A 25,763-nucleotide genomic window follows, 5' to 3' on the forward strand; every position below is an offset into this window, starting at 1 on the left:
TCACATTATAAGCACATGTTGCTAACTGCTGTGGTTGACGCATATATATGCACAGCAGATGGAGTCTTTCAGTCAGTGACAAATAGCCAATTAGACTCAAGTAAAATTGTCCCCATATGTATCAGAGAAGCAAACTGGATTCCATGCTTAATGTTTGCTAAAATGTATATTATGTTCTGAGGCAGTGGCATTACTAGGATGCCATTATGGGGTGGCCGAATAATATTTGCCACCGAAATGTTCACTATCATCACAATGCAACATAGTGCACTCAAAAACATGGGTATCACTTTGTTCACAAAAGAGTCATAAAAGATTGCTGATCCTCACCTTGTCTGATTGAGCTTGTTATTGTGCAGATGGTTGTGAAGGCTGATGCTGCTGTGCTCCATTCTGGGCTGCTCCAGAGTTACACTGGAGGTTCCAGATAAGACTCTGCTACACGATTCATCCTCCTCTGAGTATGCTGTAAACCAACAGGAACGAAGAAAAAAAAAATCATAAATGTGATCTCTATACAGTTACATCACAGTTGTTCCTTCAAGACAGCAATGGAATTAAATGGAGAGAAAATGGAGACTTTGATTAAGTCTTTTGCAATCAGATTTCAATATGAACTCAGACAACACTGAGAATAATAAGAAATATTTCTTGAGCAACAAATCAGACTAAAAATTCAGCTTTGACATCACAGGAATAAACTATATATTAAAATATATTAAAATAGAAAACAGTTATTTTAAATTGTATTCATATTTCACAATATTACTGTTTTTACTGTACTTTTAATCAAATAAATGCAGCCTTGGTGAGGACAAGAGACTTCTTTTTTTTTAAAGACTTTTCACGTTGCAAAAACACAGTCCAAACTGAGGAGGGAAGGAGGGCAGGGCTCCAGAGAAGGACGAGGAGTAGGCAGAGGAAGACACCAAGGAGATGATGACCAGGGAGGAGATGAGTGTGGGGGGAGCTAGGGCAGAGACAGGGGAACCAGAGCAGAGACGGGAGGAGCAGGAGGATAACCCAGAGCCTTGACAGGAAGGTCCCCGGTGTAACCAGGAAGATAAAGCCAGAGGGGTCGAGCGAGTGGGGACAATGGATAGACCAGAGGAAAAGAGGAGCCCGGCAGACCCAGAGGAGTGGAGAGTTGAGGCGAAGATGCTGACTTGGAAGGTGGAGGCGGAGCCAGAGTGACGATGGACTAAGATGGAGCCCCATAGGGACTAGGGAGCCCAGCAGAGCCTAAGTGATGGCAGTCCATGGTGTAGCAGATGGTACGGAGGGCCAAGGTGGAGTCCAGGGCTTGGTGGCTTGAGGTGAAATTGATGACTGGGAAGCCTCTGGCAGATCTGTGCAGCATAGCGGAACCACTGGAGGAGCCGAGGGGCTGAAGGGAGACAGAAGAGGTGAGGAGGAGGGAGAGGGAGGCTGGGCGGGACCATCCACAACACAGGAGACTTGGTGCTGGACGATCAAGACTTATAGCTGGGCTTAACCAGTGACGACTTGGAGCTGGGCTTAACCAGTGACGACTTGGAGCTGGGCTTAACCAGTGACGACTTGGAGCTGGGCTTAACCAGTGACGACTGGGCTTAACCAGTGACGACTTGGAGCTGGGCTTAACCAGTGACGACTTGGAGCTGGGCTTAACCAGTGACGACTTGGAGCTGGGCTTAACCAATGACGACTTGGAGCTGGGCTTAACCAGCAACGACTTGGACGACTTGGAACTGTATGGGAGCAGTGGTGACTGCAGTACAGCAATCACCTCCTATTCCAGCTCATCATACAATATATCCTCAACAACCCAGCTCAGTTTCTGTACCTCAGTGGCAGAAGTGTGGGCGGGGCTCCAATCCATACCCTCGAACTCCACTAAAATGCCCTCAATGACGGACACTGGTGCCGGCTCACTTACCTGGCCAGACTCTGCATTGGGCTCAGGCTCCGGGACAAAAATAGCCTCTAGCGATTCCTCTGGCTCAGATGATTTTGTGGCGGACTCAGGCTCCAAATCAGCGGTGGGCTCTGGCTTTTTCACAGCGGGCATGGCTGACGGCTGGCTGGGCTCTGGGTCTGGAGTGGGGCTCACAATGTCCTCATCAGTGAGGCAGATGGTCATTGGTGAGTTGTTTTATACCAGCACTGATTCCACGAACTGGGTGAAACTCCCTCAAGGGCCATTCAAAGGCAGGCGTGCCTTCGACTGCTCGCTAAGCCCAGTGTGGTATAAAATCTAATAATAATATTTCATTACATTTATATAGCACTATATAAAGCTAGTGGTCAGGGTAATGAGTGAGCCAAGCCAGCCTGGTTATATCCATATAATGCTGTATTAATCCAATCTTGGGGTCTAATGTTCTGACAGGGTTTGGTTTATATAAAGATTGAACGAATGAATGAATATATACCCAAGATTTAATAAACAAAGAGAGCTAGAAGCCAATACACAATCAACAAAACTTTAACACAAACAAGACAAAGAACGTCCTGGTTGCGTGTGCAACCCCCGTTCCACCAGTGCATACGAGTGATAGGCCTGGCTTCGGACATTCCACCACGTCCGTTGCCGAAGGGTATGGAGGAACTCGACAGGGTTCGGCTAAAAAAGGGGAACTCAACTGGAGCAAGAATTGCGCACGTATCCAGTCCATAGGAGGGGAATGGTGCAGCAAGCCGACACAACGAACCGGGCTTACAGTGAAACTGGCTTCATGTGAAGGGAGCCCATGGGAAGCAGCGGTTCGACAAAGGTGTCGCCCAGCCCCCAACTCTAGAATATCTGTCAGCGAAGCACTCTGTGTCAACGCCTAAGCGGGAGCACACACTCATTTAAGAGGAGCTCACTACTTAAGTGGACATGTGCATCTCGGGATTTTCACCAAGATGAAGGCAGCCACATTTCAGTAGGCCAACCTTGCTTGGAAACAGCCTTCCCTCTCTGCTAATTTCCTAAACAGATAAGAGCTGGTCTGAGGTCCTAAGGCTTGCGTTCTGTGCATGTAAAACCGCAATGAAGCGGACGGACAGAGAAAGCCAGGGCTGGGTCTGCCTCCTCCACGCAGCGCTTGCAGGCTCACCACCTGGTCCCAGTTTAAGGGAGAGGTAGGAACCTTGGGCACATATCCAGGCCAGGGTCTCAGCTAGTAAGAGTTAGCCAGCCCGAATTCCAGGCACAAGTCGTTGACCGAAAGCGGGCAAGTCCCTGCCCTCTAGTAGAGACCATGCGAGCAGGAGAATATTTAAAAACAGAATTTTTAACTCACTGCCTGCAGTGGCTCAGGGGCGGTCTCTGCAGTGCAGTAGCACCAGAGATAGGCCCAAGAGGATAAAGAGGGGCTCAGGGATGACCCTTGCTCCCTCAGGAACCTGACGATCAGGACGTGCTTCCCAAGATTCTGCATTAGATGTTCGTCATCATATTGAGGGTGAAGGAACAGCCTACTCCAACCCAACTTGCAGGAAAGAGAGCACTGAAATGACCGAACGCTCTCAGGATCTCCTCACGAAGAGAAGACTCATTCAACGAATAGGTTCCACTTCTAACTTAGCAAAGAACAACTGCCTTATGTTAAGGGGGTGCTTGCAGAAGTGATGGTCACTACCACATATCCTTGTGGTAGCCACCTGAACCTCCCCGTCCAGTTTTTTTTTAATGTAGGTGCCATCATGCCCTGTCCCTGAAATGTACCCAGGGGAAGTCAGGAAGGCTGTCGAGGGAACTAGATCTGGTTGGGCCAATAAGGGGCAACTATCAAGACCTGTTCCACTCCTGACTTAGCACAGTAGGTGCAAGCGACATGCGCGCACAAGACAGGAGCACTGCTCAACACTAGATGTGAAGATCACTGAGCTTCAAGAGAGTCTCTGCTCAACACTTGAGTGTGATAAGTTCACTGAGCTCAGGAGCAACTCTGCTCAACACCTAAGTGTGATAATTCACTGAGCTTCAGGAGCATTTCTGCTCAACACCTGAGCGTGATGAAATTTACTGAGCTTCAGGGGCATTTCTGCTCAACACCTGAATGTGATGAAAATCACTGAACTTGAGCAGCCCCAAGCGATAATGAATCGCATAGCCGCTTTCTTAGAAGGCTCACTGGGGAACGCATTTCTGCGGGGCCCCGGGGTCAGCTGAGAGCCAGTGTCTGTTCAAGGGATGTCCGCTCAGACAGAAACACAACTGGCAGAGGGACGAGTCCGGAGAGGCAACAGATGTAACTGTGCGGCCCCGAAGTGGTCCCTGCCCAGCTGGACCGCCAGGGGATGGAGTCTCCACATAGCTGTCCATAGCTGTCGTGAGGCTCGTTGGTGGCACGATTGAGCAGGCCAGAAGAATTTTATAGTGGAATGAAGCGACCTCAAAAGCTTTAACGGGCGAGTTGTGACATGCGAGGGAAGCTTAGCGCAGCGGTCGCGATGTTGTCTTTTCAGACCAGTACCAGCTCGCTGAGCAGTGGTGGCTCAAAGCGAGGTGAACTGCCAACTCGAGGTAACGAATACCAATGCAGTCGGAGGTCGCCCAGGCCTCCGTTAAAGCATGCCCTTTGTACATGGCCCCTCAGTCGGTGTTAGTGGACCTGAAGGTCTGAAAACACGGGCTGAGAGTTTGGCGGCAGGCCGGGGTGATCTTTTATCACACAGGGCGTGCCGCTCTGCCACGGTCACCTCGGGACTCGATCATAAAACTAGTGCTGAAGCGGTCTTCATATGGAGGAAGCCAAGCGGCTGCGACTGCCATATGCCCCAGGAGCCTCTGAATTTTTTTCTCACTTCTAGCACTAGCCTAACACACTCTTCTTGAAGAGACGTGTTGGACCGAGTCCTTCTCCTGAACTGAAAAAGAGATACTCTCGCCCAGTTGACCTGAAGACCCAACTGGCTATGGAGCACTCGAAGAGTAGGACTTGTACTGATACTTCGTACCCTCGACGCAAGAACACAGAATGGTCTGTGGAGCGGAAGGATAGAGATCTGAAGTACTGTCCTTCAGGTCGAACGCTGCAGGCCAACGAGACGGCCAGGAATGCGTGAGAAGGCGGATGACCGTGTCCTCGAACCGCACCCAGCTGCCGTGCTGGCGAACAAGAGGAGACTGAGGGGTGCAAGGCTTTACAGGGTCGCACACCGAGAGACTTGCCCTCTTGGGACCCAAGAAAAGAGGAACTTCCTCTTTCTTTGAAGTGTGGGTACCGCTTTCTCCACTTCCTTTTGGGAGCAGCGGTGGAACAGACCAGTGTTAATTTCGTTGACGAAAATAACGACGAAAATTATTCGTCAACGACATTTTTTCACAGACGAAAACGAGACGATAACTAAATAAAACCTAGTTTTGAATGACAAAGACTATGACGAAAATCTAATGACATTTTCGTCAACGAATAAAAACTAGACGAAAATGTTAGATAGTGACGATTTGGGAAGCGATCCGTCAGAACTGATGTCCTGAGCGTGTGTGATAGATGCGCACATTTGTAGGCTACTGTAACGTGATCTACCCCGCGGTCATAAAACGTTAAAAAATGTGAACGTCTGGGAGAATGAGTAGAGCAGACATATAGATCTGAATAAGAGTGACGATGCAAAAAAGAGTTCTATTCGGTGCGGTTTTCTGTGCGCACACACCTAACCCGAAGCGTGCAGTCATGCACAATACACCTACAGCGCGCGAGTAGGCTACTGAATTGAGCTCTCTTTCGTGTCTGAATGGACAAATACACACAACAGTCTGTCTAAATGTCCGTTTTAGAGAGTATTCATGTAAACTATGCTGGTTATGTCTTAAACTGTGAGTGTATCGGATGTGCATCAGTGCAATTGTATCCGCATGTCATTGGACATGATCCGACGTCTTAAAGTGACAGTGGCAATAAACATAATGCGGTCCGTGTCCTTAATTTTGATCAAGCAACAAAAGAAAAAGAGAAAAGCATTCACTGTTTGTTAATAGCTTTAATAAGGATTAATTATATTGAATTCATACAAATAAATATGTCTGCTTGAAAGAATAAAGAATGATGTATGCAAGTAGTTATAAGGAATGCATATATCATTCATTGTAAAGAAGACTGTGTTGTACTTTAGGAAAAGTGGTTTTATTTAATTTTAAGATATTTTTTAAGTAACAGCAGTTAAATCTGTATCTGTATTGCATGTTCAAACTTAAAAATCATTCATATTAATAGGTTAATAGATGTTTTCTCCGGGAGTAAATGGGTTTGGAAATTTTAGAGAAATTCTAAATTAACGCATTACAATTGAACTAAACCCATTATATTTTAGTCGACTAAATCTACTGTAGATTTAGTCGACTAAAATGTTATTGTATTTCGTCGACTAAAACTAGACTAAAACTAAAACAATTCAGATGACTAAAATATGACTAAAACTAAATGCCATTTTAGTCAAAAGACTAAGACTAAAACTAAATCAAAATTTGCTGACAAAATTAACACTGGAACAGACACACACACAAACAAAGACTCCACCCGGCCCTCACCCGGGGGGAGAGAGTGGATCGGTGACCAACTCCAAGAGCATCCTCCTCCATCCCTGAGCGGCCCGCTACGGAATGCTTTCGCTGTCGCTTGCCACCTGGCTTGGCAGCGCCTGAGTGGGCTGAGGCCAGGAACCGAACCTTGTCCGCATCCGCGATATCAACCAGGCTGAGCCAACGATGGCGCTCCTGGACCACTAAGGTAGACATCGCCAGACCGATCGCGCACGCCATGACACTCGTGCCCCGGAGGGCAAGGTCGGAAGCACTGCTGTGCTCACCTATGAGCGCACGGTCTGGGCTACCCTCGTGCATTTCCATGGGTGCCCTGGCCTGACAGACCTGTAGCAGCGCCATGGCACACAAGAGGAGGCGACTTGCCCACAGGCTTTGTAAGCTCTGCCCGTCGGTACGGACGAGAACTCACAGGCCTTAGGGGGGAGACGAGGATCCCCCCAAAAGGCAGCGGCCGCCGGACACAAGTGCACCTGTGTCGCAACAGACCGTTCCACTGGAGGGATAGCCTCGCAACCCTTCACCGCTCCTCCATCAAGGGTAGTGAGGGGTAAAAGCTATTCAGGCAGTTTCTGGCAGAGAAAGGTGCCGTCCACCTGGTAAGCTCTCCATGCATTTTGGGAAAGAAAAGCACTGGGGCGGCGAGCTGAGAACCAGTGCGGCCCACCCCGAGATACCAATCCTCCAACCGAGACTGAACGGGACACGGTGGAGGGGTCCACTCGAGCCCGGCACCCTGGGCGACCTGTTTCAGCATAGCTGACTTTTCCTGATCTGGCTCGGGCAACGTTACACTCCCAGAGGGAGATAACACAGCCGAGTCGTCATCTCCAGAGGCCAGCTCACCCTCCGATGCTGCTAACGACATCTTATCCTCTGGGGGAACCCCAATTGAACCGTCCATCAGTCCATTACAAGGGGGACAAGCACGTCTAACAGGAATTCCATCGGCTGCGGTGTGATGGAGGAGTGGGGAGCCCACAGGGAATGGTTACCGGGTGATCCATCACTATCCTCCGATCACCCATCCCACACGGCACCCGGGGGTGGGGCATGGTAATAGGGACACGCGCTTCGCGGACGAAGGCGAGTCTCGATCTCAACAACGCGACAGTCATATTCCCGCAATGGGAACATGAACCGTCCACAAAAGCTGCTTCAGCCGCTGTGTCCCTCTTCTTCTCGACACTGGGGCCAGGGTGTCACTGCTGAATGTTGATACCTGTACTCTACTCTTCCCAAATAGACAGATGCAGCCCCCATCCACTGCTCTCTGTGGCTACGGCCGCAGCAAAATCGACGTTGTTGGCTTACTTTACCTCCCAGTTCGCTACACCTCTACAACAGTAAGTCCAAACACGTGATGCAACAATTGTGACCGTCAGAGAGGAAAAGGGAACGACCGCATCCAGAAACGCACAGGTGGAATGCATCTTGAAAAAGACGCAAATGCACCCGTGTTACTCTTTCAGGAAATAGGACCCATCACCAGTGCCGGAGCACACAGGGGAATGACCCTTATGACCGCGGCAACACTGAACAGTTAACTGAAACAGTGAAGCACTCACTTTTCCACCCTCTAACCAGCCGTCAACACACACAAACCTTAAGAAATTTGTTGCTGTTAAAACAGTAGTTGAGAGCTCAAAGCTTGCGATCACCGCTGCACTCGCGCTGTAGAAACCACAAGCACTGGGAGAGTCTTCCAGAAGAACACCGACACACTCGCTCGTTGTAAACAACAGCACTCTTCAGAGACATCAAACGATCGGCTCCGAAGCGAAAGGCAACTAGTGCGTGCATCCACTTCCGTATTTATACCCGCGCCAATTCCCATTGGCTCGTTCAATAGTACTCGAAGATGATTGGCTCCCTGGCGTGATCCCCATTCAGTGGACGTCGACTACGTCTGACGTTCTCGACTGAAAGGGAACTGAGGAAGACAGAAGCCTTAAATACACGGAGAATGCTACTCAACGGAACAGGGAACAGATGATAACTATTCAGAAACCATGACAACGAAGGAATGACTGGAACTCAGGCAAATAGTGACAATGAAAATTAAGACTGAAAAATAAACAAAACAGATTTTGTTGCAATTTCTATTTCTACAAAAAAAGATGAAACATGAAACAAAAACTTCAATAAGTTTCCAAAATAGAAAAAAAAAATTGTGCTGTGGGAAAGAGAATCACATGAGAGCATATCCAGCCATTATGCCCTTTTACGAAGTCTTGATTTTGTTTTTGGGGTGTACTAGAATGTTTTCATGCTTGATTGTTTAAAAAACATTATTTTTCACATATTTTACATCATTACAGCTTCTCCCTCCCCAGTCCGGTTGAATGCGTTGTTTTCGATGAAGCCCATCCTTTCGAAATGCGCTGTGATTAATTAGCTAGCCCAGTGTGTTGTGATTGGCAGCACTTAGTGCATGTTCAGGAAATGTCCCGCCCCTTCATATCTGCGAGCTCTACTCAGATGTAAATATTAACGATGGCGTCAATTTCAAACCGATTCAAGCACGATTCAGACTCTGACAATGTTAACGAACAAGATGATCGTGCTGAACGGATTTCAAGCACGGACTTTGCAAGCACGGACTTTACAGGACGTTTCAGATTGGTATTTAGTTTTCTTATAGATATGATGTTATTCACCATTTAATCATATTTGTCAGAAAACTATGGTAATAAAAACAGTAATCGATCACAAAATCATGGATAATATTCCTAAGGGGTGGTGAACAGTCTTACAAAAGCAAGAGCTTACAAAAGCTAAAGTAAACACTACATCAATATTGTAATGTTAGTTAGCAGCTGAGTAGAGGCAAAGCTTTGCCTTTCATTTACATCATAACTCAGCAACTACATAAAACTTATAAATGGGACTGTTAATAGTTGAGATCCATAAACAACAGATTGACCCGACAAAATGGGAATGGCTACGTCTTTCAGGAGAAGCTTTTGTGCATATAGCCTGCTTTGTACTCTCTTCTGAAAGCTGTTCTCAGTAAAATGTGCAGCGCACAGACAAATGTTGAAGTTATATTGTTCAGGAACAGTGTTAAAAATACATTTTATCCACTCTAAGTTCGTCAGCCTTAGGACAAAATTTTACCGGGGTGTAAAAAAAAAACCCGACAACACTCTTCATCTTTTCTAGTGCCGGTAAACTTTTTTGCATATTCCGTGGGCACGGATTATTTAAATGAGGAACATTATGACTTCATAAGATCCGGAAAAAGTGCATTGTAGTCCAAACGAGCCATTCGTTGTGGTTCTTGAAAGGTGTATTCTGTTAAATAAAATATCTCCCTTTGGACCGGACTTTGAGCTTTGTAACCTTGCAAATCTTTTTTATGCTCAAACAGCAACATTACACACTAACTAAAGTTGAAGAAGTTAAAAAGCATAATAGGACCCCTTTAAATGTGTACTGTAAAATACATATCACATGATTTGTTGTAAGACTGGGTAAAATCTTCCTGAAAGTCACAATATTACCATTTAATTTATCGTATTCTTCCTGAATGATCAAGGTCAGAAATCATGTAATAATGTTGTCAGTTTGGCTTGTTGATGTTAAACATCTTTCACAGTCATTCTTCATTCGAAACACAGAGTTGCTTCTTTCTTATTAGGCAGAATTAGACGACTGAAATATCCGTGGCTTCTGTCTGCCTGTCACATCTTTTATAAAAGTCGTCTTTTTAGGCAATTAGTGTGCACTGCCCTCATGGATTTTCACTTCAGGTGTTGACTAAAAGAGCCCTGTGCTGTCTGACAGCTTTTTGACTCAGTATCAAGCATCTGATGGAAAAACAGCTGGAATGGAAAAGATCCTGGAGTGTGAGAGACATGCGTGTGGTGGCCGTTTGCCCATGGTGTGAGCCCAGTGACTGCACAAACACTGGTCTTTTGAGCTTGTCGGAACAGCTGATGTCAGAAATAGTACGTAGTGTAAATGATGGGCATAGGGAAATGAGGAAGGGAGTGGACGGGGCTCTGAGCACATTCTCCACTCGACACATCTATAATGCTAAATGGAATGCACATATAAACTTTTTTTCTGTGCACTGGTTAAAAATGGATAGCAGCTGGAATTATACAGACTGTGTTGTGTTCACGTAAAACATACAGTATACATATATACAGTTCTAGTTCTGCTATTCAGGATGCCTGTTTTACGTTGCACATTCTGACACTGTGAGGCCACCGTAGGTGCGCTGTTGTTTGTGTGGTTCCGGAAATAAACGAGTGAGTTTATGCATTGAAAGTTGAAACTAGTCGTTATTATTATCAACGTAACATTGGCGACGAGGATGGCTGATGCACCGGTTTTTTCTCTGCCACCTCCGGACTATTTTCTGCCCCTCCCTGGCGAACCTGTCGTTTCTTGGAATCAGTGGAGAACGTCTTTTGAACTGTACCTTTTAGCCATTGGATTGGATAACGCTACTAGCGCGAGGAAGCGCGCTATCCTACTGCACTTGCTGGGAGCGGAGGGGAACAGGATTTTCAACACGCTCGATGGTACTCTGGACACTTACGATGCTGTAATCACGGCTTTGACAGGACATTTTGTGAAGTCACAGAACATCCTCTTTAAGCGGCTGGAGTTCAGACAAAGATGTCAACGTCCTGGTGAGTCTGCTAGGCAGTTTGTAGCAGATTTAAAAGCCTTAGCACAGTGCTGTAATTTCGGCGTCATGAGGGATGAACTTATTCGAGACCAGTTCATTGAAAAAACGTCTAATCCCAGAGTCCAGGAGGAGTTGTTACTCAAAGATGCAACACTGTCACTTGAGGATGCATTAACACTCGCCTTACAAGTGGAGGCAGCAACTCAATGTGCTGCTAAAATAGCAGAAAACAAGCCTCATACTGCCGTTATTGAACAGCCAGTGCAACAGCTATCAAGCTCAGACAACCTGGCTGACCCTGCTGCTATACAGGTCGCGCGGCCCCAGCAAACACGCCAGCAGAGACGCTGTGGGAATTGTGGCTCCACCCGTCATGCCACAAGGGCTCAGGACTGCCCTGCTAGGGGCCAAACATGCAGACGCTGTCAGAAACCTAACCACTTTGCTAAATGGTGCCGGTCTGCTCCGGCTGACTACTCTGAACAGTCACATGACCCGGTGGTGCCAGTGCGCACCATAGGCCCCCACCCAGGGACCTTTTCCAGGTGCCCCGTATACCTGGATGGCCGCTGTGTCCCTCTTCTTCTCGACACTGGGGCCAGGGTGTCACTGCTGAATGTTGATACCTGTACTCTACTCTTCCCAAATAGACAGATGCAGCCCCCATCCACTGCTCTCTGTGGCTACGGCCGCAGCAAAATCGACGTTGTTGGCTTACTTTACCTCCCAGTTCGCTACACCTCTACAACAGTGGACCGCTTCCCATTCCACATCACACGCCACGGTGAGAACATCATGGGCCTTGACCTCTTTCTCAGCCTTGGTTTTACCCTACAGGACAACAACGGAACACGAATACTACAAGTGGGTTCCCCTTGGCAACAAAGCCGGCCTGAACTGTTCAATGGCCTTGGGTGTCTCACCTCATTCACACACAAACCACTCCTGGACCACAGTGTGCCTCCCGTGGTCCAGCCCCTTCGGCGTGTTCCCCTGGCTCTGCGGGACGGCGTTACACAGGAGCTCCAACGCCTCCAGGCTGATGGCATCATAGAACCCATTGATGCCTCTCCGTGGGTGTCCAACCTCGTCATCGCCAGGAAGAAGTCAGGTGGACTGAGAGTCTGCGTCGACCTTCATCAGGTCAACAAGGCAGTGGTGCCTGATAAGTACCCTCTTCCGACGACAGAAGAACTGACAACCCACTTCTACGGCTCCCGGGTCTTTTCTAAGTTGGACTTACGTCAGGGCTACTTACAAATTCCTCTGCACCCGGAGAGTCAGAACCTGACGGCTTTTATCACCCATACTGGCCTGTACCGCTATACGAGGATGCCTTTTGGGCTCAGTTCAGCACCAAGCTGTTTCCAGAAGATCATGTCCACAATCCTCGCCAGCTGTCCCGGCACCGTGGCCTATTTGGACGACATTGTGGTACACGGGCCAGATGTTGACACACACAACGCCCGCCTGGAACAGGTCTTTGACTCCCTCAGCCACCATCATGTCACCTTGAACATGGAGAAGTGTACGTTCTCCGCTCCAGCCATTGATTTTGTCGGGTTCCGTGTGTCGGCAGATGGCATCTCCCCTCTACAGTCGAATGTGGCAGCCATCAGCGCAGTCCCCAACCCCACGACAGCCTCGCAGCTGGCTTCGTTCTTGGGGATGACAGCCTACTACATGCGTTTCCTGCCGCAGTACTCCTCTGTCACGGCCCCGCTGAGGTTGCTGCTCAAGCAGGATGCTCCCTGGACCTGGACTTCTGAATGCCAGGCAGGGTTTGACGAACTGAAGCGTCTCCTCACCACATCTCCGATCCTGGCACACTTCCAGCTGGACTGCCCCACATTCGTGACCTGTGATTCGTCTGCTGTGGCTCTGGGCGCCGTTCTGTCACAGCTCCATGACGGCACGGAGAGGCCCGTAGCCTTCGCATCCCGGGCGCTCACCCCCACTAAGCAGAAATACTCAGTGGGCGAGAGGGAGGCCCTCGCCTGCATTTGGGCGTGTGGAAGGTGGCATTTGTACCTGTATGGACGGTCTTTTACCCTACGGACGGACCACCAGGCCCTGACAGCCCTGATGTCCACTTTGGGCGGAGGACACAGGCCCCTTCGCCTCTATAGATGGTCAGACCGCCTGCAGCAATATGACTTTCAGTTACAATTCACGCCTGGCAAGACTAATGTTGTAGCAGATTTTCTGTCCCGCCCTGCCGCCATCCAGTGCTCTGCTGTTTCTCCAGAGGATGAGGAGGAGGTAGTACACCTGGTCCACTCACCACTGAAGGACACGGTCTCCCTCCGCGACCTGGAGTCCGCCTCAGCAGCCGAGCCAGTCGTCAACATGCTTCGTGACTATATCAGACATGGTTGGCCTGCCCGCGTCCCACCAGAACTGGAGCCATACTATCGAGTGAAGCATGAACTGTCATGCTGGGGTGAGGCCTGCATCGCTCGTGGCCTCTGTGCTGTCATCCCAGTGGCCCTCAGAGGGTGTGTCTTGCAAATGGCACATCAGGGACACCTCGGCATCGTCAAAGCCAAACAACGGTGCCGTGACGTCGTGTGGTGGCCCGCCATGGACCGTGACCTGGAGGGACTTATCCGCTCCTGTGCAGCGTGCCTCACCAGTGGGAAGACTGGGCCACCCGCTTCAACTCCATTACAGCCAGTAGACTGGCCGTCTGCACCATGGGACCACTTGCAGCTTGATATCTGTGGTGAGCTGTACAACGTGCCACACCATCAGAGGTTCCTTGTGGTGGTCTATGACCTGCACTCTAAGTGGCCTGAGGTGGCTCCCATGGGTACGGTTACCTCTGCTGCTGTGGTCAACTTTCTCGACCAGCTGTTTTCCCGCTGGGGCTTGCCTCGTGCAATTACCACGGACAATGGTCCTCAGTTCCTGTCCTTGGAGTTCACCACCTTCCTTGCCAACAAGGGTGTCACCCATATCCGAACCTCCGTCTATCACCCCCAAGCCAACGGAGGGGTGGAACGATTCAACCAATCCCTGAAAAATGGACTGCGTGCTCACATGTCTGAGGGATACTCCCTGATGGCCGCACTGTCACAGACCCTCCTTCACTACAGAGCAACTGCCCACTCTACAACAGGGGTCTCCCCTGCCGCACTCATGCTGAAAAGGGAGCTTGTGCTTCCCCTGTCAAGACTCCGTCCACCAATGGCCGCGGGCCCACGGCCATGCCCAGCAGCAGTAAAGGCTCAAGTCAAAAGACAACAGAGTTCCATGAAGCGGAGGTTCGCTGAGTAGCACAAGGCTAAGTGGCCTGCTATCAGAGTGTCAGACTGGGTCAGAGCCTGCCGGCCCCACAGAGCTAACAAGCTGTCATCATTCTGGTCGGCTCCGTACCAGGTCAGTCGGCAGCTCGGCCCAGCTTCATTTCAGCTGACTGATGGTTCCCGGTGGCACGCTAGCTGCCTGCGCAGAGTGCCCTCCCCTTTTCACCAACCTCACCTGGCAGGAGTGGAGCAGAGCAACCCAGCAACTGAGTCGGCCCCTCATGTGCCGGATCCCGTGGCGGCACCTCTCGCCCAAGCTGTTCCGGCCGCTCAGGGCACCGCTCCTGCTTCAGCCGTGCTGCCGGGCCCCCTTGTTCCTGAGCCCCGGCCTGTCAGGGTTCGTAAGCGCCCTGGGCACTTCGAAGACTTTGTTGCTACCTTTCACGTTCGAACATTCGGAGGAGGGGGGGAAATGTTGTGTTCACGTAAAACATACAGTATACATATATACAGTTCTAGTTCTGCTATTCAGGATGCCTGTTTTACGTTGCACATTCTGACACTGTGAGGCCACCGTAGGTGCGCTGTTGTTTGTGTGGTTCCGGAAATAAACGAGTGAGTTTATGCATTGAAAGTTGAAACTAGTCGTTATTATTATCAACGTAACAGACTGCTTGTGTCCAGGGGTTACACAATGCCATCTTTTACTTGCATTATTGGGTTCTTTTACTCTAGCTTTCAAAAGTGTGGGGTCAGTCCGAATTTTTTTTTTTAAACTGAATACTTGTATTCAGCAAGGATGCATCAAAATTGATTAAAAGACAGCAAAAATATTTATAATGTTACAAAAGATAACAATTTCTGGTAACGCTTCCTTTTACAGTCCTGTTACCCATGTACATACTAGGTACTTATTATAGTAATTACAATTACTGGGTAATAACTAGGTACTAACCCTGAACCTACCCCTAAACCTACCCCTAACCCATACTTACCTTATATTAGCCAGTACTTTCTAGGTAAGCACACTGTAAGTACACGTAAGTACTGTACTGTAAAAGGAAGCGTTACCCAATTTCTATTAATCAAAGAAAAAATGTAGCACAGTTTCTGCAAAAATATTAAGCTGCACAATTGTTTTGAACATTGATAATAAAAAAAATCTAACTGTACCCAAACTTTTGAACGGTATATCTTACTGTACGTCTTACCAGTGGAGTCTGCAGGTGTATGGCCGTACGCACTGTGCTTACCATGAGCGCTCCGACTGACCTGAGAAACGTATTCTGTGCAAATATTTCAGCAGTTATTATGTCCCGTATTTCTGTCGACTAAACCAACGTTTCCAATCATTCGTGAAGTACTGATTCTTGTGGGTTGATTCTTTCTCTTGGGCGAATTGGCCAATCGTGTTTGCAAAAATGTTCTTAAACGATTTGCATTCGTTTGGAACGCACTCCCACTGAATCATCTGAAGCCATTTATCAGTCAGTTAAACAAACAGATACTATCAGGAGAACAAACAGAGCTGTTTATCACTTGTTTTCATATGTAAACATGCACTAAATGGTTGTCTTTGACGACTCTGTTGCTTTTAGCAGTTTTCAGTTCTTCATCTAGAGATACAGTAGACGTTGCTGTCACATACCGTCAGATGAATCTATAGTCGCCCATGGATCTTACTTTAGTCTAACTAATAATGACTGATATGTTTAGTTTTATACTATTATACTATATTTAGTTTTAATATTAGAATTTTGTATTTTGATCAAAATAAAAGTATATAAGTAAAAGTATTTTGACTTTTTTTTACGTATTCAGATTTTTATTTTAAACATCTTTTTTGTGTGAAATTTGCTGTACATTGATAACTATAGCTTCAAATTTTCTGAACTGCAAATTCAGAATTCTAAAATTGAGAACTCAGAAATTCTAATTATTCAAAAACTAGGCTACAGTTTAAGGTTATGTGTTTCAAAGCAATGCTCGAACTGAGCATTTTGGAGATAATTGTCAGAGAATTGTAGTACAAATATACAATAAAACACAGAACTATAAAATTCATCTCAAATCGTTACGAATTTACAAATTAAAATATTTTGTACTTTTTTTCTAGAAAGAAAAACAAAACATGGGGCCTTCCACAAAATATGGGTGCCTTTCATGCAGAAAAGACCAGCTAAAGAATAAAAAAGAAGAGTCTTTCTGTGGAAGCTGGTTAGTTAGGATGCCAAGAAGATGCCAGGACCAGCATTTAAAACTCAACATGATGGTCATTTCTATCAGGCACACTTTGCTTTCTTCAGTTATACAGCACAAACTGGAAAATGTCTCTCAGGCCTTCCATAGCAAAAAGCCCAATGCAGCATTGCCCACAAGCACACCTACCAGTAAAGCCTTCCTGATGAATCTTAGTGAGGGAGCTGGGACACCTGTAGTTTGGGCTGTGTACTGAAGGAGTAGAGCCATGGAGATGCTGCAAGCCAATGCGCACATCCACAACTTCCTGCTCCACCTTATTGCCTAGCTGGACCTGTCAAGATAAAGAAAACATATCTACAGCACTGATGTCCCAATCTGAAACACAATCATCAGGTCATGACCAGTATGGAGCCTTTAGACTAGGATCTGTCCTGTGACATGGATTTATGGATTTGGCTCACCCAAAGTCAAAAAGAAAATCAGAGTGTGAAAACTAATTTAAAAATCAAAGAAATTAAATAAAAAATGAAAGCATTTTTTCTGTTCCAACGTATCGCATTTCCCGCATTTTGCCTTTGTAGAGCAGTACCGCTCATAACGTTTTTGCAAGGATCTATAGCTTGACTGTGGGAGTGGCACAGTCTTATTGAGGCTGAGAAAACTTTCTGTTGTTAATTCATTTAAGCATTCAGTGGAGTTGGTGAGCATGTTTGCTATTTGCATGTCACATCTGGCCTCTTGAGGAAAAGAACTGCACTGCTTATTAACTGTATTACGGGAACACATGTGTTCTTGTTTAGAATGCCAAAGCCATGGGAATACACAAAGATCTCCTTCATTCTCTTTTGTTTGGAAAGCAGGAACAGCCCATAAAACAATAGGCATTTTCATCAAAGGTCTCTGAGATGACAATTACTGAAGTTAATGCAATAAACAATGACATAATTTATCAGGTAATTAAGTTAATCTAACTAGATGTGTGTGTGCATATTTTTTTTTAGGTTATTAAGTTACGGAGCGAGGGTGAGCTTGTTACAAGAGTCTCCCGATACAAAAACAAACACTTGAAACTGTTACCTTGTCCTGTGCCTGCAGGGATTTAGTGGAGTGGACCTTGATGTGTTTGCGCAACGAGCTGGGGTCGGTGTAGCGTTTGGTGCATCCTGGGAGCTGACATGCATAGGGTTTCTATGAAGAGCGTCACATAAAAAAATAAAGCAAGAGGCACAGAAGAAGGATAAATGAGTCATTCATTATGCTTAATTCAATGATTTATGAACAATGAACTGATGAAGAAGAAAAATAACAAGAAATATTTGCAAATGATAAATTCTTCATTTATAAATATCATTTTCTAGAGTGGTCAAATCCCATGAGATTTTACAACCTGAACTAACCTTGGCTTGTCATATGGGTATGCAGGAGTCCTCTCTATCATATAATTTCCGGTTTTACGTTGTTGTTTTTTTGTCCTGCATGTTGAACCACATGACTTTAATTTGATGAAAAAAGGTTTTTACATATTAATAATATGACAAAATAATAAAAACAAAACAGCTTCACTGCTTTAAAATAATAATAAACAAAGTACTGTTCAAAAGTGTTTTTGACCAGTAAGATTTTTTTTCTAAAAGAAATTAATACATTTATTCACCAATGATATATTAAATTGTGCCTCAACAAGTAAAGTCATAACATAATGATACCTTTGCAAATCATTAGCTAATGATTAATTACAGCAGACAACTGGAAGTTGATGTGCATAGCGTTGAATAATTGTGGTAATTAACACATTCATTTACACTATTAGTTAATAAAATATGTTATTAAGGAATTAATACATGATGACACGTTTAATTAATAGCAATTAATTTATTACTTAATCTATTAATCATATAGACTCTTTATTAGTTGAAGATGCAATTAATTAATGGTTTAGTTCTTCATGAGTCATACATTAACTCATGATTATCTGTGCATTACTTAAGTATGAATTAATGCTTATTAGTGCACCCGTATTGTAAAGTGTTACCAGGTTTTCTTTTGAATAATTTAATTCTTTCAATTAGGGCCTTTTCTTCATGATATTAACAGTTGAAAACACTTTTTGTTGTTTTTGACAAGTTTAATCCCAACATTAAAAAAACACTTTATGTTATGAAAATTAATAAATACTTAACCTTCTAAACTCAAAGTATGGGACAGGTCATGACTTTTCAGAAGAAGAAAAAAAAGGTTTTCAGATTCTTCACATGACAACATCAAACAAACCCTCCACAGGCTGATACACAGGTGCAGAGTGATAAGCACACAAAAAGATTCAGTAAATATTATGAAATCTCTGCATCTGTCCACTTCAAATATTAACCACACATGAGCTACACAAATTCTGAAAACAGCACAGACTAATCAATTATGTTGTCTCTTTAGCAATGCACTTCTTGCATCATATGTTTCAGCTGCACATTTAGAGGGTGAGAAGGAAAAATAAATGCTTTATTGGATAACTTTCCCAAGGTCTGCATTAATAATACAGAGTGACATAATGATAACAGGCCTAAACAATCCCCTTCACAGATGTGCTCCACTCATCTAAGTGACGAATTAGGATTTTTGCACGGTTAGCACGTCTACAATTAGAAGTGCTATGGCTGCCATCAAAACCTTACTGACAGCAGCGAATGAAACCACCCTGTTTTGAATAAATCAGCTCTGTTGACTTAAATGTACCGAGGAAACAGATATCACTTGCAAGCTGGTTGTTACACAGCTTTACAGGCTGGCATGCGTAAAGAGATGTGCAGCCAGAGCTAGTAGTCACTGAAGTGGCTTAAGTTTTTTCTTCAGTCATTAAAGTAAAAGGAGACCTCTCCACTGTTCCAGACTATAATTCCTTACTCTGAATTGAGTGTAAATAAAACCCTGTTATTTTAGGGGGACTACTATGTCTGGAAAAAGTGACAAGTAAGCTTTTCTCGCTTGTTTGTTTTCATTATTGGTGTACACCTTTTCAGACTGGGTAAAACACACATGACTGAGTGTATATTCATGATGAAACATATCTACATAAATATACACAGTGGGGTCTTAGTTTGTTTATTTAATTAGTGACCTCAAAAAAATTGAGTTGTAATATATATATATATATATATATATATATATATATGTAGGCTATTATATATACATATTATATATATTAGTGACCTAAACAAATTATTAATATTTAATTACAGAAGCTTATAAGCACATATTGCACAAGCTTATTCTGAATAAATTTTACATTAATTAAATCTTTTTAGTTATTTTTTTCTCTTCCCAGTCTTTTGAACTCCATTGTATAATTTTTTGCTGTGCATTTTTTAATGTTTTTTTTTTTTTTTACCTGATAGAGCAGTAAGAACTGTAATGCATACCGTGTCCAGGTGTGTGCGCTGGTGTTTGGCGCGATCACTGGAGTTGCTGAAGGCTTTGAAACAGCCGGGATGCTGGCATATGTAGGGCTTCTCTCCGGTGTGGCTGCGAAGGTGGATCTTCAGGTTCTCCAGACGGGAAAATGCCTTACTGCAGCCTTCAAACTGTAAGACAGCACCCATTCACACAGAAATATTATGAAGAAAACAAGCCTTCACAAATATCTGCAGGTCCGTCACTGTATGAGAATGTACATATACATGCAAATTATGACTTATAGTCCAGTGGCAGAGAGCACAACATGCTTTGCACTGTAAGCAGGAATTAATATTAATTAGAGGATGATATTAAACAGAAGGCAGATGGTTTTGGTGAAACTATTTGTCACCCAATGCCATTCCACCTCCTCAAAAAACAAAATTTCTCGTCTGATACCAAGAAAATTAAAAAACGGTTGCATGAAACATTTTTCCATGTCTTTTTTTAACACTCAAAATGATACCAGTTTTGAAACAGAAAATGCTTTTGCCACAGTGACAGTTATGTAACAGTAGTCCACCCAAACATGAAAACCCTGGCATAATTCACCCACCCTCATGTTTTAACAACAAACCCGTATGACTGACTTTCTTCCATGGAACACAAAAAGAGAACCTCTGAAGAATGTTCAAGCTGCTCTCTTTCATTCAATCAAAGTGGATGGGGGGAGGGAGCATCATAAAAGAAGTCCGTGCGACTTCTATTTGTGTGCATATGTTCCAAGTTCTTCTGAAAAGACTGAAATTTAAGCCATTATATGTACTCAAAAATCATTCACTTTATTGTATTAGCATTAGCTGTTCAAGTTAGCAATAATTAATTTAGTGTTCCACGGAATATTAGAAAGCAAGAAGAAAGAAAGTCATACGGGTTTCGAAAGACACACTTTAACTGCTTTAAATTGAAAAATAATAGATATCAAGCCACATAAAACTGTAATATTCCTTTAGTTGTAAATTGCAAAAAGTGCCATTTGTGTTGTCAATTCATGCACATTTATGAGGCCTGTTCTGAAGATCCACACACAAGCACATGCCACTCGACAGTTTATTAAACAGACATGTTTAAAGTTGGTTCCTGTTAGAACAAGGCTCTGCTAAGATGTTTGAGTTGGAGAGAGGCCAGCGAGGGAGTCAGTAATAAGCCTGGCTGATTCAAGGTGGCAGCCGCAGTCATGCAGACTTTTGGTTGGAGCAATTCTGCAAAATTATAAAACACATTTTGGCGGTCACAGGTGTGATGTCATGATGAGGTTATATGAAAAATGAATAGGGTTTCATTGAGCATCCTTATATCTATGCATTTATAACTAAAATTTAAACTAAGTTGACGTTTACATTTATTAATTTAGCAGACATATTTACCCAAACTTAATATACTTTTGGTGAATTACACTTACAAATGAGTTACGAATGTAAAAAAGCAACCATCCCTGTCTACGTTAAAGTAGACAATTTCTGCATCATGTATAATATACTCTTACTTTTCTTTCTTTTTTTTATCTTGATAACATACCGGTAGTATTAAAAAAGTAAATAAATTTACAAAATTCATATGAATGTTCACTTTGTATTGACAGCTATGCTATGTACAAAAAAAAGTAGGCCTATTTTAAAAATCACAAGGTTACATATTATAATAATCCACCTACAGTGTAAAAATCTGATAATAGTTCCCAAATTATAGTCCTTCGGCCACCACAGTTTAAAGAGAAAAATAAAACAAATAAAAACAGCAAATAGATTAAAAAAAATATCCCATGGCTATCTTACATCACTAAACAGAAACACATTTCCTATGTGGCTCATTGTGAAGGAAATGAAACACAGCTTCATTAAAGTATTCAATTATTATAGTTTATCCCTGCCTACAATAGTATATTTGAGCATGTAATGGATATAACTGCTAACAGTTACTGCATTCTGTGTTATAGTCTATGTATATATATATATATATGTATAACAGCAAATCTCTCTGCAAAAAATAAGAGATGGAACAGTATTAAATAAAATTTTTGTTCTTATAATTCAATATCAGCTAACAGAGCATGGAAACAGAGCATAAGGAAAGAGATGTTTTGCTGTTCCCTCACATTGCATGAGGGCACTTATAAGTCACACTTGTTGAATACCTAAAGAACAATCAGAAAATTAAGTTAAAAAAAAATCTTAGTCTAAAAAAATCTTCTTCAAAGTTATCCTGGAATGAGTTGACTAAATTGATCATTGCATGATATCAGACTTCAAGCATCTCTCACGAAGGCAATTTGTACGTGAACTATAAACAATTCTAAAATGTCTAAATCTTTCAAATCTGCATTGCATCCATCTTTGGAGGTGAAGAGAGATTGAGTCCACATGTCAGTCTTTCACAAATGTCTTACTTCAAAGAATTGGCATGGTTTAAAAGAAAAATCTCTTGAACTTTTACTGATTGATACAAACTATGTATTAGTAAAACAACACCGGAGTCAGAGTCTGGCACAATTTGATACTTGTGTAAGTAAGCAAAAAGAGGGTAAAAAAGACATCAGAAAATGATGTTTACGCAGCTCACCAACTATCATTTATATATAAATTTCTATTCATTTTATATAAGATTTTAACCTTATTACCAACAACTGTTTGGATAATAATAGCAGGGTAGATCTAGTTTGGGACAAAATGTTTGTTTGTTTGTAGGTGTTGATAAATTCAGATTTTCCATCTTTAATCTTTGATTACTTTGGTAACAGGGTTGAATGTTTTAGCTCGAAAAATGAAGTCAACGCTACAGTTTAGCCGCTTTTCCACCATCAGGCTGAACGGTTCTAAGAACGGTAAGGGACAGTTGCAGTTATATTTCCACTTGAGCTCGGTTCGGTATGTTCTCGGCTAACCGGGCTGTTAGAATGCATGTAACGTTGCGACTCAGGATTGGTCACTTGTCTTGTCTGGCTGCTGGCAAGTTTCTCTGTAGCTGGCATGCGATGCTATTTGAGTGAAGTTAACACAAGATAATAATAAAAATAACGGATCATCCTCCATAACATGGTCTCGATTTACATCTCATATAGTTTGTAAACTGTTGCATTACCAAGGCAACTACTGACGTGTTTGTGTAACATTCCAAAGAGCTCCGTTATCAGCAACACTGTGGAAAATGAAACCATATCCTTACTGGCTGGGCCGGATCAGCACGTAATGGGGCAGTTAAGCAATAAGAACGGTTTGGGCTGACCGTGGCTTTTGTGTAAAAACGATGAAAATGGAATTAGATCATTTACTTGTTTTCCTAACATGCAGGTCAAGATGATGTTTGTAGAATTTTGGGACATTTTTTGTATGCCCTGTTGGCAAATATGCATGTATACGGCATAAAAAATAAACTCACCGTGCATTTATTGGGCTTCTCACCAGAATGGACTCTCATGTGAATGAGCAGTTTGTATCGAGCATTGAAGGGCTTGTGCTGACGGACACACCCTGCCCAGAAGCAGGTAAATTCCTCCCCTTTTCGCTGATCTATGTGAACTTTCTCTATGTGTCTCACCAAATCTTCCTTCTGTCCATAGGTAGCCCTACAATCCATCCATTTACATGGCTGTTCTTCCCTCGGGTGTCCATTCATTCCCTCAACTCTAGGCATCCCACTCAGTGCCAAACCATTCTTGAACTGCTGCTGTGTGGGAAGCTCTTCAACATTAAGGTGCTGGGTTCGTTCCTTGGCTGTGTCCGAGTCAGTGCAGAGATATTGAAGCAGTTCTTCCTTGTGTAGAAGCTTCTTGTTACAAAGATGAAATTCAACAACAGGTTCTTGCTTAGGAGACTTGGAATACAAACATCCTTCTGGAGATTTCTCCTGTGGCGTGCAACTGTATAGAAGGTCCTGGGCCTCAGGTGGACCGCAGAAAGTTGAAAAAGATGGAGAAGTCAAACATAGCTCTGACATTGAGCCAGATGAGTGGCTGGAGGAAGGGGAAGAGAAGGACGGAGAGAATGCACTGAAAGAAGACAGGGAAGAGTAGAATAAGGAAGGGGGCAATGTGTCGCTAACGTGCGAGAAGTTATCTCCAACCGAGAGAGTGCAGGATGAGTCACTCTTAACCCCGCTGAAATACGACACAATGGCACTTTCTGTGGAACAGACCAAATCGGGATCATCTGTTCTTATCGACACAGGTGACTCAGATAAGCTACACATCTTAAGACCTTCCAGGTGAATTGCTTGATTTAAAGAGGAAAGGTACTTTTCATCACTGTTAACCAGGCCACACTGTTCCAGCTGTGCAACCGCTGGGCTGAGACCAGCAGGCCTCATGATGTTCTTCAAGTTACTTTCCCTCTGAATGTAGATCATCAAATGGCCACTGTAGAAATGATTCAGGGGTCCCACAAATGTTTTTAAGTAGTGATGCACCTGTGATGATTCCCAAGGTACCTGGAAAAAACATCAGAAAAATGAACGCATTTGGACAGTGAATTCAAACAAGAGATTTCAGATCAAGTGTGTTCGTGGAAGACCTCAAGAGGAACTGGTGCATGTTGAAGCGGAGTTTGGTGGTTCCATCTTCTAAATTGGTACAGAAAGCAAAGTGCTGTTCAGCCCTTTCACCAGTCACTATTTACTACAAAGGGAAAACAGGGTAATAATTATAATTAATAATTACAATTATCAGGTGAACAAGAAAAGAACACATCCTCATACTATACTGTTCAAAAGGTTTTTTGAAAGAAATTACTACTTTTATTAAGCAAAGATGCACTAAATTGATCAAAAGTGACCGTAAAAGACATTTATAATTTTACAAGAGATTTCTATTTCAAATAAATCCTGTTCCTCATCAAAGAACTCTGAAACAAAGTATCTAAGTATCCACAAAAATATTAAGCAGCACAACTGTTTTCAACATTGATAATAATTAGAAAAGTTTCTTGAGCAGCAAATCATCATATTAGAATGATTTGCGAAGGATCATGTGACACTGAAGACTGGAGTAATGATGCTGAAAGTTTTGCCTTCCCATCACAGTGAATACATTTTAAAACATATTCACATAGAAAAGTATTATTTTAAACTGTAATATTTTTTACAGTATTTTTAATCAAATAAATGCAGCCTTGATGAGCATAAGATACTTCTTTCAAACATTAAAAAAAATATTACAAACTCCAAATGGTAGTGTACATTTTTCTCTTTCTATTTTTTTTAGAAACCTGAATTGACAATATATCAATTTACTGCCATTTGTTCTTACAGTAAATGTTTTCTGTAAATGAAAAGAGATGTAGTAATGGGTCACAGTGATTTTCTCTTACAGAATGAGTAGAAATATCTAATTCGCAAATCATAAATGATTAAATGTCAGATATGCAAAAAGGATATTATACTTAAATCTGATAAGCCCAACTTAGTATTACAGATCCTAATATAACAAAATTAACATATTTGAGTAATGCTAATATTGTACTACTTGTGTTATCAAAAGCTGGATTATGCTGTGCTCGCAATGACAGCGATTAAATAGGTGGAGATCACAGAGTCTTCAGCCATTCGTTTCCAGTAGGTGCTCCTGCTTGGTCTCGCATAGTAAAAAGAAAAGAAACCATTTTTCATTGTGAACTTCCTTTTAAAACTAGTCTTATCTGTACAAGAATGCCTTTGTCATGGCAGCTCATCTTAATGGATGATACCACCTCACCAAGCTCCACAGGGCAGGGGTGAC

General features: G+C 43.6%; 1 protein-coding gene across 1 annotated transcript in view; it reads right to left on the reverse strand.

Annotated features, from left to right (window-relative positions):
• LOC130076030 (zinc finger protein GLIS1) overlaps positions 1 to 24,358 on the reverse strand; it is a 31,073-nt gene extending 6,715 nt beyond the window's left edge. Inside the window, exons 1-5 of the mRNA XM_056240918.1 lie at positions 23,432 to 24,358; positions 20,023 to 20,184; positions 17,687 to 17,797; positions 16,796 to 16,940; positions 331 to 466 (exon numbers count right to left, since the gene is read on the reverse strand). Coding sequence (XP_056096893.1) covers positions 331 to 466; positions 16,796 to 16,940; positions 17,687 to 17,797; positions 20,023 to 20,184; positions 23,432 to 24,358 — 1,481 coding nt within the window. The remainder of the gene's footprint in view (positions 1 to 330; positions 467 to 16,795; positions 16,941 to 17,686; positions 17,798 to 20,022; positions 20,185 to 23,431) is intronic.
• Positions 24,359 to 25,763: the final 1,405 nt, after the last annotated feature.

Source organism: Rhinichthys klamathensis, unplaced genomic scaffold, assembly GCF_029890125.1.
Source record: "Rhinichthys klamathensis goyatoka isolate OS25496 unplaced genomic scaffold, OSU_Roscu_1.1 h1tg000624l_1, whole genome shotgun sequence".
Taxonomy (NCBI): Eukaryota; Metazoa; Chordata; class Actinopteri; order Cypriniformes; family Leuciscidae; genus Rhinichthys; species Rhinichthys klamathensis.